The sequence below is a fragment of the Pinus tabuliformis genome, chromosome 6, assembly GCF_031772625.1.
Source record: "Pinus tabuliformis cultivar Carrire ecotype Pingquan chromosome 6, CPIR1, whole genome shotgun sequence".
Lineage (NCBI taxonomy): Eukaryota > Viridiplantae > Streptophyta > Pinopsida > Pinales > Pinaceae > Pinus > Pinus tabuliformis.
In genome coordinates this window covers 1,519,647,127-1,519,661,374 of record NC_142292.1, presented here as the reverse complement: position 1 = coordinate 1,519,661,374, position 14,248 = coordinate 1,519,647,127, and the positions used below count along the sequence as shown (strand labels likewise).

The following is a 14,248-nucleotide window of genomic DNA, read 5'->3' as shown; positions in this document are numbered from 1 at the left end:
TATAAAACATAACAAGTAAATAATCAAAATAAATGTAAATATTAACTAATCAAATATTGGTTATGTTAAATAGTCATTAAGTTAGGTGAAAAGGCATGTCCAAAAGGCATGACCAATCATGAAATGACACTTGGTTAGGTATATATGCGGGTCCTCATTGTAACATTTGATTAGTATTTGTACATATATAAATATATATTAATAAATTATTACAAATACCTCTCGTGTATTTTTACATTCAAGCCAACAAGCTATCAATTTTGTTGCTTGACTCATCTAGGATATCGGAGCAGAACCCAAAAAAAAACATCCAAAAGTGCTCTTGCGATCCACCACATTGCTAGCCCAATCAACATTAAAATAACCATTCAACCTCACATCTCCGACAGTGTATTTCAGTTGATGAGTGATTGTGCCCCGAAGATATCTCAGGATTTTTTTGGCACTAATCCGATGCATATGATGAGGCTCAACCATATATTGGCTCAATGTGTTAATTGCAAAACATATGTCCGGACGGGAGTTCACGAAGAACATTAGTGCTCTTATGAGTTGACAATACTCGGAAGCATTTCCCAATTCAGGTCTAGCAACACTACCACATAACTTCTTAATGTTAAGTTCCATCGAAGTAGTCACAGGCTTGTAGTCCACCATCCCAAATCTTTCCAATATGTTCACAACATATTTTCCTTGAGAGAGGAAAATTTCACTTGGCTTTTGCCAGACCTCTAACCCTTGGAAATAGTGCATCGGTCCTAAGTCCTTCATCTCAAATTCATAAGCCAACTCCCTCTTACATTCGAGAATGAGAGGGTTTGCACTTCCATCATCTCCATGCTTGATTTTGTAGAGCCACTTAGAGGTGACAACCTATTTGTCATAGGGTCTAGGGACCACATCCCAGACATCATTCTTCATAATTGACTCGTATTCTTCATTCATAGCATCCTTCCATACTTGATGCTTCACGGCTTCTTTGAATGATGAAGGCTCATTTTGAATGATAGTTCTCGTGGCCGTCAAATATCCTTGATACCTGTTCCGCTTCTTGCTTTCACGGAAAGTCCCCCTTGGTGCAATGTGTCTCTCAGCATCTTCGAGAGTCTCCCTAAGCCATGAGGGTCTTCTTTTGAAGGAGGAGGGCTCATGAAGAGGAGGACCAATAGGATCCATAGGTTTATCAACATCAGGCATCGTTTCGTCTACTTTTGCACCCTGATTTCCGGTGGTAGCTTCTTTGTCCTTCCTTGGGATAGGAAGGTTGTTGATCTTCCTGAGAGCCATATCTTTGTCGAAGGTGACATCACGACTTATCTCAACTTCCTTTTGACCAACCACATAAATTCTATATCCCTTAGAATTTTCACGATAACCCACAAAGACTCCTTTCTTCCCAGATGCACCCAATTTGCTTCTTTTCTCTTTCGACACATGTAAATATACGAGACTTCCAAAAATTCTAAAATGAGAGACATCGAGTTTCTTACCAGTGAACATTTCTTCGGGAGTCTTGGAGTCCAATGCTTGATGAGGGCATTGGTTTTGAACATACATGACAGTATTTGCAGCTTCAGTCCATAGGAACTTCGGAAGGCCTTGATCATGAAGCATGGCACGAACTACTTCTCCAATAGAACGATTCTTCCTTTCAGCCATACCATTCTGCTCAGGAGTGTATTGTGTTGTAGTCTCCCTCTTAATGCCAGCTTCTCTGCAATAATCTTGGAATTCATTGGGTTCGTACTCGGTCCCATTCTTAGTCCTCAATATCTTGATTTTCTTCTCGGATTGGTTTTCGATCAAGGATTTGAAGTGTCGGAACCAGGTGAACACGTCATCCTTCTTCTTCAAGAAGTAGATCCAGGTCTTGCGAGAATAATCATCCATAAAGTTGAGATAAATAAGTATCCTCCCAAAGAGTTTACGGGCATCATACTAGATATGTCGGAGTGGATCAATTGCAATATATCTGTGGTCTTGTTATTACTTGAGGGGAATGGTCCCCTTGTAATTTTTCCTTCGGCACATCTTGAACATACACCTTCATGCTCTACTTTGAACTCGGGCATACCTGTCACCATTTGTCTCACATCGGGTAGGGCCTTATAATGAAGATGGGCACACCTCCTGTGCCATAGTTCAGATTGTAGAGATGTGTCGCAAGGCATGGCTCCCAATGGACTTCCTCCAACTTGATACAAAGTGTCAGCCCTAAACCCAAGAGTAAAAGCATCTTTAAAATTTCTTTTCCAAACACGTACCTTTCCATCAATGAATGCCACCTTGAATCCTTTGTCCTCCATGGCTGAAATGGACACTAGGTTCTTCTTGAGATTAGGAACATATAGTACTTCTTGCAAATGAATAGTGTTACCTTGATCCAATTTAAGGGTAACATTCCCTACTCTCTTCATGGGATAGGTGGCATTGTCTCCAAGGATGATCTCCAAGTCTGTCTCCTTTTCTATCAGATTAGAGAGGGCTTCCTTGTATTTGGTGAAGTGCCTTGAGGCACTAGTATCAATTAGCCAATTTCCCAAGTGTTCGGAGGAGAGGCAGTGGAGAGGGCCGATATAAGATAGTACTCTTTTTGCTTATTGTTAACAACATTTGATTCTTCATACCTGGAGTTCCTTGATTTCTTGGAGGGTTGACCATTTCCTTGATGTCCTGCATTCCTTTTTCCTTTGCCATTGGACCTGCCATTCCTTTGATCGTTGTTGTTGAAGTTTCCCCTGGAATGATTGTGATCATCATCATGCGATGTGTCTCTTCTATTTGGACACTCCCTTGCATAGTGGCCAAACTCATTGCAAACAAAGCACCTGCCCTTTCTTCCTCCCTTAGATCCAGGGTTTCCATGGAAATGACCTTTAGACACTGCATTATTTCTCCTTTTGGCATGAGCGGAGAATGCAGTGGGGTTGCTTCTATTAGAAGGCATTTCTTGCTCCACCATTCTTGTTTCTTCTTGAATGCATCTCGACATCAATTCTTCAAACTCTGGAATTCGATCATTGTTGAGGATGGTGGTTCTAAATACATACCACTCAGGCGGGAGTCGTCCAAAGGTGGTGAGAGTAAGTTCCCTTTCAGGAATGACTTATCCAATCGAGAGTATATCATTCTTGATCTTAGTAATCGTAAAGAAATAGGTTTGAATATCCTTGTCCTTGCCCTTCTTAATATCCTTCAACTTATTCTTGAGAAATAGAATTTGATTAGCATTACTAACCTTGAACATGTCAACCAACCTGTCGTAGATCTCCTTGGAGGTCTTCAATTCGGAGATGTAGGCCACCAGATGCTTGTCAATGGAATCCCTGATAATCTTCTTTGCTTTGACTTCAACCCTATTGTACTTGGTCTTCGCAACAGCCGGTGCATTTGAAGGAGGTTCAGGGATTTTACCCTACACATATTCCATCACTTCTTTTTCTTCCAAGGTCAAACCAAGAGACATCTTCTATCCATGATAGTCAGATTTATCATGGAGCTTGTCTTCAGCCGGGAAGTAGGATGAGGAACCCATTGAACCTTTTGTCCTTGTCCAATTGTCTTTGGTGATTGCTCTTTCACTCTTGCTTGGGCTTTGTCTTCACCTCAGCTCTAATACCATGTTAATTTTAGGCAACAATGGTATATTCTATGCTTTAGAGCAATTTTATTTCATTTTCTTTATTAGCCCAATATCAATATTCAGATTAGCAATCACATCAACATGATAGTAATATGTAGATAGAACATAAACATAAACAATAGAAGACAAGCCAAGACAAGAGGACACAAGATGTGGCACTAGCCAGGGACAAACCCCAATGTGGGGAAACCCTTGATCAAATCTTCTTTTAGTCTTCAATAGTTCAACAGAGTGAGATAGTACAATTTAGAAATATGATAATTTATAACAGCAACAAAAGAGCCCTAACTAGAAAAGTCAACACTAGTCAATAGGGTAGATTTGAGCTTCAACAAATCGGTCAACTTCGGCCTCCAAACAACAAGATATAACAACCCTCAATACAATCAAATTCAACCCAGTCAAAGTCTGGTCAAACAACCCTCTTGCGGTCAGTCGTAGCTGCAGCCAATGACGGTCAACAATGAATGTTTAGCCTCGATTTATGTGCCCAGAAATGCGGCCTGCACAAACAAAGATAGCCCTCACAAAAATGCAGTGAAAGGAGGTCAACGCATGCTGTTCAACGCTTGGTCAAACTGTCTTGAAATTCGGTCTCCTGAAATTTCAGCCTCCTGAAATTTTGCTTTCCTAAAATTTCACTCTCCTGAAATTTCGGCCTCCTGAAATTTTGCTCTCCTGAAATTTCAGACGTGTGGAGAGAGAGAGGCCCAAAAATCCGTACCCAATCAATGGGGAGAAAGAGAGAGAGAGAGAAGTGTGAAGATGAGTGTGTCCAAATGATGCTAAGTCACCTTCTATTTATATGCAACGTTGAGGATGAATAGACATGACTGTTGGGCTTCTGAGCCTACATAAGTTTTTTGGCCGACCTTGACAATTTGACCATAATCAAAATAAATTCATAACTTCATTTGTACATGTCAGAATTGGATAATCTTTAGATCAATCCTACACCTCTCGGAGAGAGGAATCCAAGAAAAATATCAACTGTCATAAATAAGATGGCACATGTGGAGTTTGGCCCTAGTTGCCAATTTTAACAATCAACAACTTCTTCTTCATGGGTCCTCCAGCTGCTTGTTCTCCTTCTTTCCTTTGATGTCATGAAGTCTTTGTTCGAACTTCTTCTTGGTAGGGCACCATCCATCGATCACTTTCTTTCCTGGTTTGTCATGTCATTGCTTCCTTCGTGGAAAGTGGCCTTCTTGACATATATCAGGTTCTCTTGTCATTTGGCTACTCCTTTGTCATCTTGTATATGCTTCGGACTACTCTTCACATGGATGCTTTGTTGTATTTGCTTGTTCTCATGCTTTGATTTTGTAGCCCTTTATGACTTCATCCTAATATTGCTTCAACATTAAATGGTGCTTTTGCTGGATGGCTTCTTGATCATGACATCTTTGTAGAGTAAAATCAGTTATCTGCACCTTTGATATCTCTAAGGCCTTCACAGGTGTCAAGGGTCCTTTGATCTTTGTCAGAGTTGTCATGCCTTCTTTCGGGATATGTCTTCAAAGTATCTTGTCAGATAGCGATTCTTTGTAACCATGGTGTTCTTCTCATGCTTTATCTCTTTCTTCGTTTGTTTTTTCTTGGATAGATTGTTCAACCACCTTCTACTCCTTGCGGGAGCACTTCTTCATTGCCTACTTCTTGGACTAGTTAGCATTTCTTCTTGCTTCTTAGCAATCTTATACTCCTTATGTGATTATTTCCTTTTGTTGACCTTTATTGCATAGTAGTACATGCCTTCGAGCATGTCATTGGTGAAAGAGATTATTTCATACTTGATCATGTTATAGAACTATTCCCATGACTCAATAATATACATGACTTAACTTTGATGCATACATACCTCATCTTGATTCTCCTTTGATCATCTTAGTTTCATTTGGTTGTCCTTGGTGTGGCCCTTCTTGCTTCATCTTAGCTTGCCTACATATCATCCTTTTCTTGAATCCCCTGAATGGGACTCCCAATGAGACATCTGCTTTGGAGATACCATTAGAGGATCTTGAAGACCCTTACCCTGCAAATGTTTCTTTCTTTTTGACGATGGAGGTCTTCTAAGATTCTTAATCATGATCATTTTTCTTTCATTATGGATGAGGTCCTATATTAGGTATGCTCTTTCTACATGAATATCTTGAGCTATATCTACCATTCTCCTATATTCTAGAAGATATTTCTAACCATGCATTTTGTTCTATTTATAAATGCTCCTTCTACATGAGTATTTTGAACTTTATGCACATCATGCTTCAAGATTCTAGAAGATGTTTCTAGCCATGCAGTTTTATTCTATTCCTACATGCTCCTATACTACTCAAAACTTTAAAAGAAGACTTTAAGTAAAGAAGTAGACTTAGTCATAGTAGAGATCCAGAGGATCTTCCTTCTTTTGCTTATTTTCTTCTTCTTTCACCTTTTGAGTCATGTGAGCTTCTTGCCTTTTTCTTTTGTTATTGTTGTCCTTCTTAAGTTTTGGAAAATTCCTTTTGTACTGTCCATATTCTTGGCATCCAAAGCATTGGATTTTGGACATATCTCCATTGTTTGTTCTTCATGGACCAAATTTGCCAAATTCTCCTTTTTTCTTGGCCATGGTAGCAAATGCTTGCTTTTTTGATTCCACATCTTCCTTTGCTTTGAGTCTTGTTTCCTCTATTTTGCATAGAGACCACATTTCACTTAGTGGGGTGGCTTCCTTCTTGGCATATATGCTTGATGTGAAGTTGCCCCAATCCTCAGGTAGAGCATTGAGTACTACAGTTGTCATTTCTCTGTCAAACATGACTTCCCCTAGCTCTTGAAGTTGATCCCTCATCTCAGAGATCTTCATGAAGTAGGGAGTTATTCCTTCCTTTCATATCTTCATCTTGTATAATTCATTTCCTAGAGATATTACTTCTCCAACTATGGTTACTGAGAATATCTCTACTAGTTTATCATAGATTTCTTTTGATGTTTCAAGTTTGGAGACATAAGGAATGAGAGAGTGCTTGATAGATTCTACTAGAATCCTTTTGAGCTCTTGTCTTGTCCTTATTGTACTTGGCTAAGGCTTGAGTTTGTTCCTTAGCAAGAATAGTGATATTCCCTTTGATGTGTTCTAGAAGTTCATTCTCCTTGAGAAGTAAATCAATCATCTTCTTCCATGCAAGAAAGTTATTGGTACCTACAAATTTGTTGTTTTCCTTGCAAAAAGACATTGATATATATTCAAAAGGGGACATATACTTGATAGATTTTGAGATGTAGTGGACTTGCCTTCTCCTTGAAGACTTGATGGCTTGCCTTCCTTAGATCTTTGATGTTCTTCAAGTTGCTTTTTCCAAGTGAGCTTGCTTGATGATGAGATTTGCTTGATGATGAGATTTGCTTGATGACTTGTAGCTTGATGTAGGTCCTTCTTTGATTTTGTCTTTTTGTAGGTGTCTTTATGTAAGGCTCTTCTTCTTGCTTTGTAGTCTTCCTTGATGAGTGATGGATGGTAGACCTTGTTGTTGTTGTTGTGATAGAGACTTCTTGGCTTGATGCTTCAACTTTGTAGATGCCCTTCCTTGACGAGTGTTCTTGAGATGCCCTTTCCTTGACGAGTGTTCTTGAGATGCCCTTTCCTTGATGTGTCACCTTGGCTCCGATACCATGTTGAAGAATCAAGGGCAATTAGGTGTAGTGTGATTCTTCTTGACTTGATAACAATTTGTGAAGTCTTTTTACAATTTGTCTTGTTAGCTTAATCTTCTTCTTCTTATTATTAATGCATGTGTGTGAACTTCATGAAACTGCTACCAAATCCTAGAGCCTTGATAAGAATATCCTCCAAGCACAAGTCAAGTCCTTCCTCCTTTCTGCACTTTTTTTTCCCGACACTTTGTCCTCCTCCTTCCGGCACTTAGTCCTCCTCCTTCCGGCACTTCGTTCTTCTTTCAACTGTTGGTAGACCTTGTTGCACTTGCTCTAGAAGAGGAACTTATTCTTGGTCTATGATGAGACTCCTTCCTTGTGATGATCCCTTCCTTCCTCTTGACCAAATGAGCTTCTTCCTTGAGGTGTAGGTACAGACTTAGTATGACTGTTCTGCAGACCTAATTTCTCATGCGTGTGGAAAGTTTACTTGATGTTATAGGCTCTTTGTCCTTCGCTTGAGGTTCCTTCTTCTTCACTTGAGTTGGAGGTCTTATAGGCCTAGTTTTAAGCCCAAAAAATGAGAGATATTTGACTGAGTGTTGCTGCTGTCATAACCACAGATACATCTGTCCTTTTCTCGCATGTGTGGCTGTAATCCACCCTAGAAACAGTCCTTTTGACTTTGGTCTAGACTTCTCCTTCTTTGCTGCACTAGAGGCTCCTTACACTTGTCTTCTCTTCACCTTTTCTAGGCTGCCCTTCTTCACTGATTTCAGAGTTGAATGCTTGACGTTATGAGGGAGTGGACATCCTTTATATATAGAAGACTGTCCCTCCTTTAGGCCGATTTGCTGACTGTAGGCCGACTTGACTTATTTTCTTCGGATGGCTTCTTTTGATGGTGCCATTGCTGTAGGAATTTACAGGGTAAGTTCCTCAGAAAGAACACCAAAAGGACACCGCTCACAACCAGATCTCAAATCAATACACCAGTATTTTTGACGTGGTTAAAACCCTCAAAGTGCAAGGAGGGAAACAGTCCACGGCCTGTCCCAACGTGGGTACTACAGGCAATTTATTAACCAAAGAATGAAAATTTACATAAGCTTCTCTCATGCACGGATTACCCGAACAATGACCCTCCATGCGCTTTAAATAGAACTCATGGACCAATCGGGTGTCAAGCCACGGATCAAGTGTCGGTAATACCGAGGTGAGAGTGAACCGTCGGATCACTACATATCGTGACCGTCGGATTGTAAGTTACAAAATGTACAACGGTAAAGAAACACACTTTACCTAGCTCTAACCTAACTCTATACTAGACCAAGTTGAACTTAACTATACTCTATGTGTCGGAATATCCTAATATCCCCCCTTAAGAACAACTTGGGATAGGATTGAAGGATTTACAAATATGACACAATAGGAGAAGGAAGGAGGCACTAAAGCCTATCCCCCCTTAGTGACAACTTCCTGAACTCCAAGCATATATCGAAGTTTAGTGAACTTCGCCTCTGTGAGAGCCTTTGTGAAGATGTCTGCAACCTGATCATCTGTTGGACAATATTGCACTTCAAGAACATGGTCATGAATGAGCTTTCTGATGAAGTGCATGTGTAGTTCAATGTGTTTGCTGCGCTGATGCTGGACTGGATCTTTGCATAGCTGAATGGCACTTTGATTATCACACCAAAGTGTGGTTGGATGCTGCTGCTCAAAGCCAAACTCTGATAGGATCTGACGAAGCCACAAGGCTTCCTTACTAGCTTCCACGGCACCACGATACTCTGCTTCTGTTGACGAAAGAGAAATGGCAGCCTGTTTCTTACAAGCCCATGTAATAGGTCCTGAACCAAGAGTGAAGACATAACCGGCAGTAGACTTCCGATCATCAGGGTCACCAGCCCAATCAGAATCAGTGAAACCAACTAACAGAGGAGCTGCTTTGGCACTGTAATGAATCCCAAACTGTACTGTACCTCGAACATAACGAAGTATTCTTTTAGCTGCTTTCCAATGACTTTCACGGGGGTTTTGCATAAAATGAGCAACAAGGCCAATAGCAAAGGAAAGATTAGGACGAGTATGGGTTAAATACAAGAGTTTTCCGACAAGTTGACGATATAAGGTAGCATCAACTTCAGGAGAAGTACAAGAGACTGAAAGTTTGACTCCAGACTGAAAGGGAGAAGGGGCTGGCTTACAGTCTTCCATGTGAAAATGACGAAGAATATCACAAGCATACTTGGACTGGGAAAGGAAAATACCCTCCTGGGATTGCAAGACTTGAAGACCGAGAAAATAGTGTAAGTGTCCTAAGTCTGTCATTTCAAATATCTTTTTAAGGCTGGACTTCACATGGTTTATAAGGTTGGGATCACTACCAGTAAGAATAAGATCATCAACATAAAGAACAAGGATGATAAGAGAGTTGCCCACTTTCTTGGTGTAGACAGTATTGTCAGAATGACACCTAGAAAAGCCAGATTCTAAAAGAAAGCTATCCATTTTGGCATACCAAGCCCGAGGAGCTTGCTTGAGGCCATAAAGGGATTTCTTAAGTCGACAAACAAGGCTGGAGTCTGTTTGTATGAAGCCAATGGGTTGTTCCATATAGATTTCTTCCTGCAAGTCCCCATGTAAGAAGGCAGATTTAACATCCATCTGATGGACTTCCCATTTTAAAGAGGCAGCAAGGGAAAGAACAAGGCGGATAGAGTTCATTTTGGCAACAGGGGAGAAGGTTTCAGTGTAGTCAATGCCTTCAACCTGTGAAAAGCCCTTAGCAACGAGACGAGCTTTATGTTTATCAACTTTCCCATCTGGTCCATACTTGGTTCTGTAAACCAATTTACATCTAACAAGTTTGCGTCCCTTTGGTAGAGGAACAAGATCCCATGTATCATTTGTCATCAATGAATGATATTCTTCATTCATAGCTGCTTCCCAATGTGGATGGCCTGAAGCTTCTGCAAAAGTGTCAGGATCATGATTTACTGGAGCTTGAGCCAGTAACGAAGAGGCTCTTTCAAACTGAGAACGTGTACGTCGCTGATCTGTAGGATCACCGGCAAGATCACCTGCTGCATCCCGAGTAGCACGGACCCATCGTGGAAGTTGAGGATCCTGAGAAGGTGGGGGAGGATTATCATCCTCGCTTTCATCATCTGAAGAAGAAATGTTTTCAAAAGTAGAAGAGATAGGAAGAGGTGGCACATCCGCCGGACTAGGCTCGCAGGCCGATTTATTTTCATCAAACTTTACATCTCTTCTAATGATAACATTTTTGGACTTAAATGGAATAAGTCTATATCCTTTTACATCTTCAGAATATCCAACAAAAATACATTTCTCATTCTTAGGTTCTAAAGCTTTATGCTTTTCATCTGGAATATGGGCCCATGCTTCACTTCCAAACACACGAAAGTGACTTACATCTGGTTTAATGGAACTCCAAGCTTCTTCTGGAGTGATATTCTCTAGAACCTTAGTAGGAGTGCGATTGATTATATAATTTGCACAATTAATTGCTTCGGCCCAAAAACTAAGACTGAGTCCTTTAGATTGCAGCATACAATTAGCCATTTCCTTTAAGGTGCGATTTTTCCTTTCAGCTACACCATTTTGTTGTGGAGTGTATGGAACAGTATGTTGCATTTGAATTCCATTTTCGGTGCAAAAGTTGATGAATGTGTTTTTAACATATTCTCCACCATTATCAGTTCTTAGCTTAAGAATTTGATGTCCAGATTGTTTTTCAACAAAGGCTTTGAAGGCCAAAAAGGTGTTAAATACTTCGCTCTTGAGTTTTAAGAAGTATACCCAAGTGCGTCTGGAGAAATCATCAATGAAAGTTAAGAAGTACTTGCAGCCAGAGAATGAAGCAACAGGAAGCACATGGCATATCATCAGCTAATGGTGGCTAGCAGGGGCTGCCGGTTATATGGCTGATTGGCTGGCTGTCAAATGTAGGAGAAAAGTTTTCTCCTATGGGGTTACCCATTTTGGTGGGTAACAAGGCCAAGGCTCATTAATGACGTAGATATTTCATTTGAGGAATCTAAATGTTTGTGGTTTCTTTGGAGAGGAATTTCTCTCCCAGAATCATGTCTGACGAAAAAATGAATAATGGATAAAGGAGAGAAATCAACTACCATCTGTTCAACAGTTAAATCATATTAAGAAATCTGTCTTCTTTAGCAATCTGTTTATCAGATATCTTGTAGCAATCCTTTCAAAACTTACTATCCCCTAGAGAAATTAAATAATTTTATGGGCTACCAATCATTCCTATTCTTGTCATTCAGTTTGAGAAAATACTTGAGCGTTAATGCTTCCAGCACGACTGCAGCAAATATATATTTTGGCCTGCATGTCTATCTCTATTTTTTGCTGTATGTCTTTTCTTTATTATTTGTCTTGGAGATGTCTTGGGTGCTTCCAGGTTGTATTGCATCACGTGTAACTCCTGCCATTGCAATTACTCTGGTTTCCTTTTCATTTTTTTATAATACATGTCCTTTTTTATGTCTTTGGCAAGAATCAAAATATAATTGATATTAGCTCCTCAACTGACACACAAACTTGTTTTGCTCTCTTCCAAAATGATGGCATTGCCAACATCCCCTCATTCCCATAAATCGTGAAGATGATCAAGCAGTATAATTTTATGGTGATCGATCTTAACTCATCTTCTGCATTTTATGATGTTATATAGAAACTAATATTGAAGGTTTCAGGAATCATGCCAACATCCATCCTAGGGGGAATTACTAACTACTATTTTAGTTTCACATCAATAATAGAAAATGTTAACAGTAAGAAATTATGCTGTAATTTACATCAATTATGGTAGAAGTTCACGAGTTTTTTGTTAAAGTTTCTTGAGCTTTCTCTTTGATCTATTTAGTATTTGCTTCTTCACAGAAGTTTGCAGTTCGGGTTCTTGGATGAATAAAAATTGAGAGTGGCAGTGCCTTCCTAATGATGTCGTCATATGTTGCAGCTTATACATAACAGAGATACATTTGTAAAGCTTCTTGCTAAGCACACTGGAAATGTGAGTTGAGTCTAGTTGCATACCTTTTTATTTTTATATTTATTTTTTAATCACCATTTGACAAAATGAAGGAGAATTACTAGTTGTAATGATGCTTCTTGATTGACAGCCGTTTGAGACAGTTGCAAAGGCTATGGAGAGACCCTTGTACATGTTTCCCAGGGAAGCTGTGGAATTTGGAGTGGCCGACAAGGTAAATATTGTTTGGTTCCCACACTTGATTCCTTCTGTCATTCTTGAGAACATAGACTCTGGCTTGTAGCATCATTAGTAAACCTGGATTATGTAATTAGCTTCTTCTAGACTCAGGAGAAGTCTAGTAGTTAACATACAATCTGTAGGATCGTAAAACTATATATATATATATAAACAATAACTGGGTAAATTATATTGATATAGAAAACTACGGCTGTTGCCGCAGCAGAAGTTACATCACAGTATCATTTCACATAGTTTCGAAATAGCTATTACGCAGTCCAAATAAAGTCCTACTTCAGGATAAAAACAGAGAATGCCATTGTCCTTATACAAAACTATCTGGTTCTTGTTGATACTTTATTTTCTAAAATAAATGCCTAATATTCTTATAACCCTGAAAATGGTGAAATTAACTAAGGGCATAGTGACTGTCTGCATCATCCAGATCTGTGCCTTCTGGTTCAGGGTCTTGATTCACGATTTGCATTTCCTTGTCAAGCTGGTGCACCGATCCCATTTATCTCACCCCTGGATGAGTAAGCTGAAAGTCTTTTGTTTGAGGCCATGGACTGGTCACCCCTGCTTAAAATTGAGTGCCAAATTTCAAAGAAGGTTGCATTCTGCTTCCAAGACTGCCAATTGTTGCTTCATTTCCACCAGGGACCCCATAATTTCTGATCCCTGACTTGTAATCTAACATTCTATTTCATGTATTTTGGATTTAACATTGAAAATTGAAGACCTGTTGCAGTGAATGTGTTCCTTGTGGCTCCTGAGGACTGCTGATTTCTTGAAATTCTCAAGAATCCATCGGGTACCCACTATGACCAATAACTTTTGTTAGTGCAGAATGGTTGACATTGCTTGCACTCTCACATCACATTTCCTGGCTCCTGAGGAGATTCCTCTGTCCCAAATTCAGGAACTGGATTAATATATTGCAGAATCGCAAGAGGAATGAACTGAATTTAAAGGCAACGTCAAGATAAAACCACTTGTTGTCCTGTGTACCAATATATCACCAGGGATGAGTTTCCCCTGATAACTTCCAATCAAACAGCAAACCCCAAATACCAACCAGAAGGCAATGAAATTTCTTACCTGGTGAGAAAGATTGTCATACCCCCTACGCCTTTCTAATGGCAATGCTATTTTCCCACCACAAGCCGGCGACATAAGAAACCACTGGAAATAAGAATGCGAATTTAAGGCATGGAGCATGTGAAGGAGGGACTTGCCTCCCTTCTCATTACTGTTCAAATTCTTGTTGAGAAGAGCAATGTGGTGATGACAGTTTAAGTGGTTGTGGTAGCTTGCCATGTGATGGTTTAGTACCTCTAAATGTGTCTTTGTTCTTATCATTGATTAGTGGATGGTTTGTTAATGCCATTAACCGTTAAATGCGCTCCTCCTCCCCCTTCCCCCCTCCTCCCGCCTTTAGTTGTTGATTCAAAATTTGCCCATTGATCTGCTTCACAATTATTTTCTCACAGGAAAGGATAGTATTTGATATTGGTAAAGGAGTTTGTTTGGTTCGTTCAGCAATTGCGGCTACAAGATTGTGTCTTGGCTCCAAATTATAAGGCAAGTAGTTTATGAGAGTCTTGGAGAATCCTATCACAATCAAAGATTCCACACCAGTACCTTTAGCTATTTTGAGTCCTTGCCGCAGCACATATGCTTTGATTCTATTGTTGGATACAACA

The 14,248-nt window shown here is 39.8% G+C and overlaps 1 protein-coding gene across 2 annotated transcripts in view; it reads left to right on the top strand.

The window, feature by feature from the left end:
• Positions 1-14,248, top strand: part of LOC149264472 (ATP-dependent Clp protease proteolytic subunit-related protein 3, chloroplastic-like) — a 355,785-nt gene that overhangs the window by 244,166 nt on the left and 97,371 nt on the right. Inside the window, exons 7-8 of one of the 2 annotated variants that reach the window (XM_089428166.1) lie at positions 12,291-12,344; positions 12,454-12,537. The exons of the other annotated variant lie outside the window; for it this stretch is intronic. Coding sequence (XP_089284292.1) covers positions 12,291-12,344; positions 12,454-12,537 — 138 coding nt within the window. The remainder of the gene's footprint in view (positions 1-12,290; positions 12,345-12,453; positions 12,538-14,248) is intronic. 2 annotated transcript variants of the gene reach the window in all.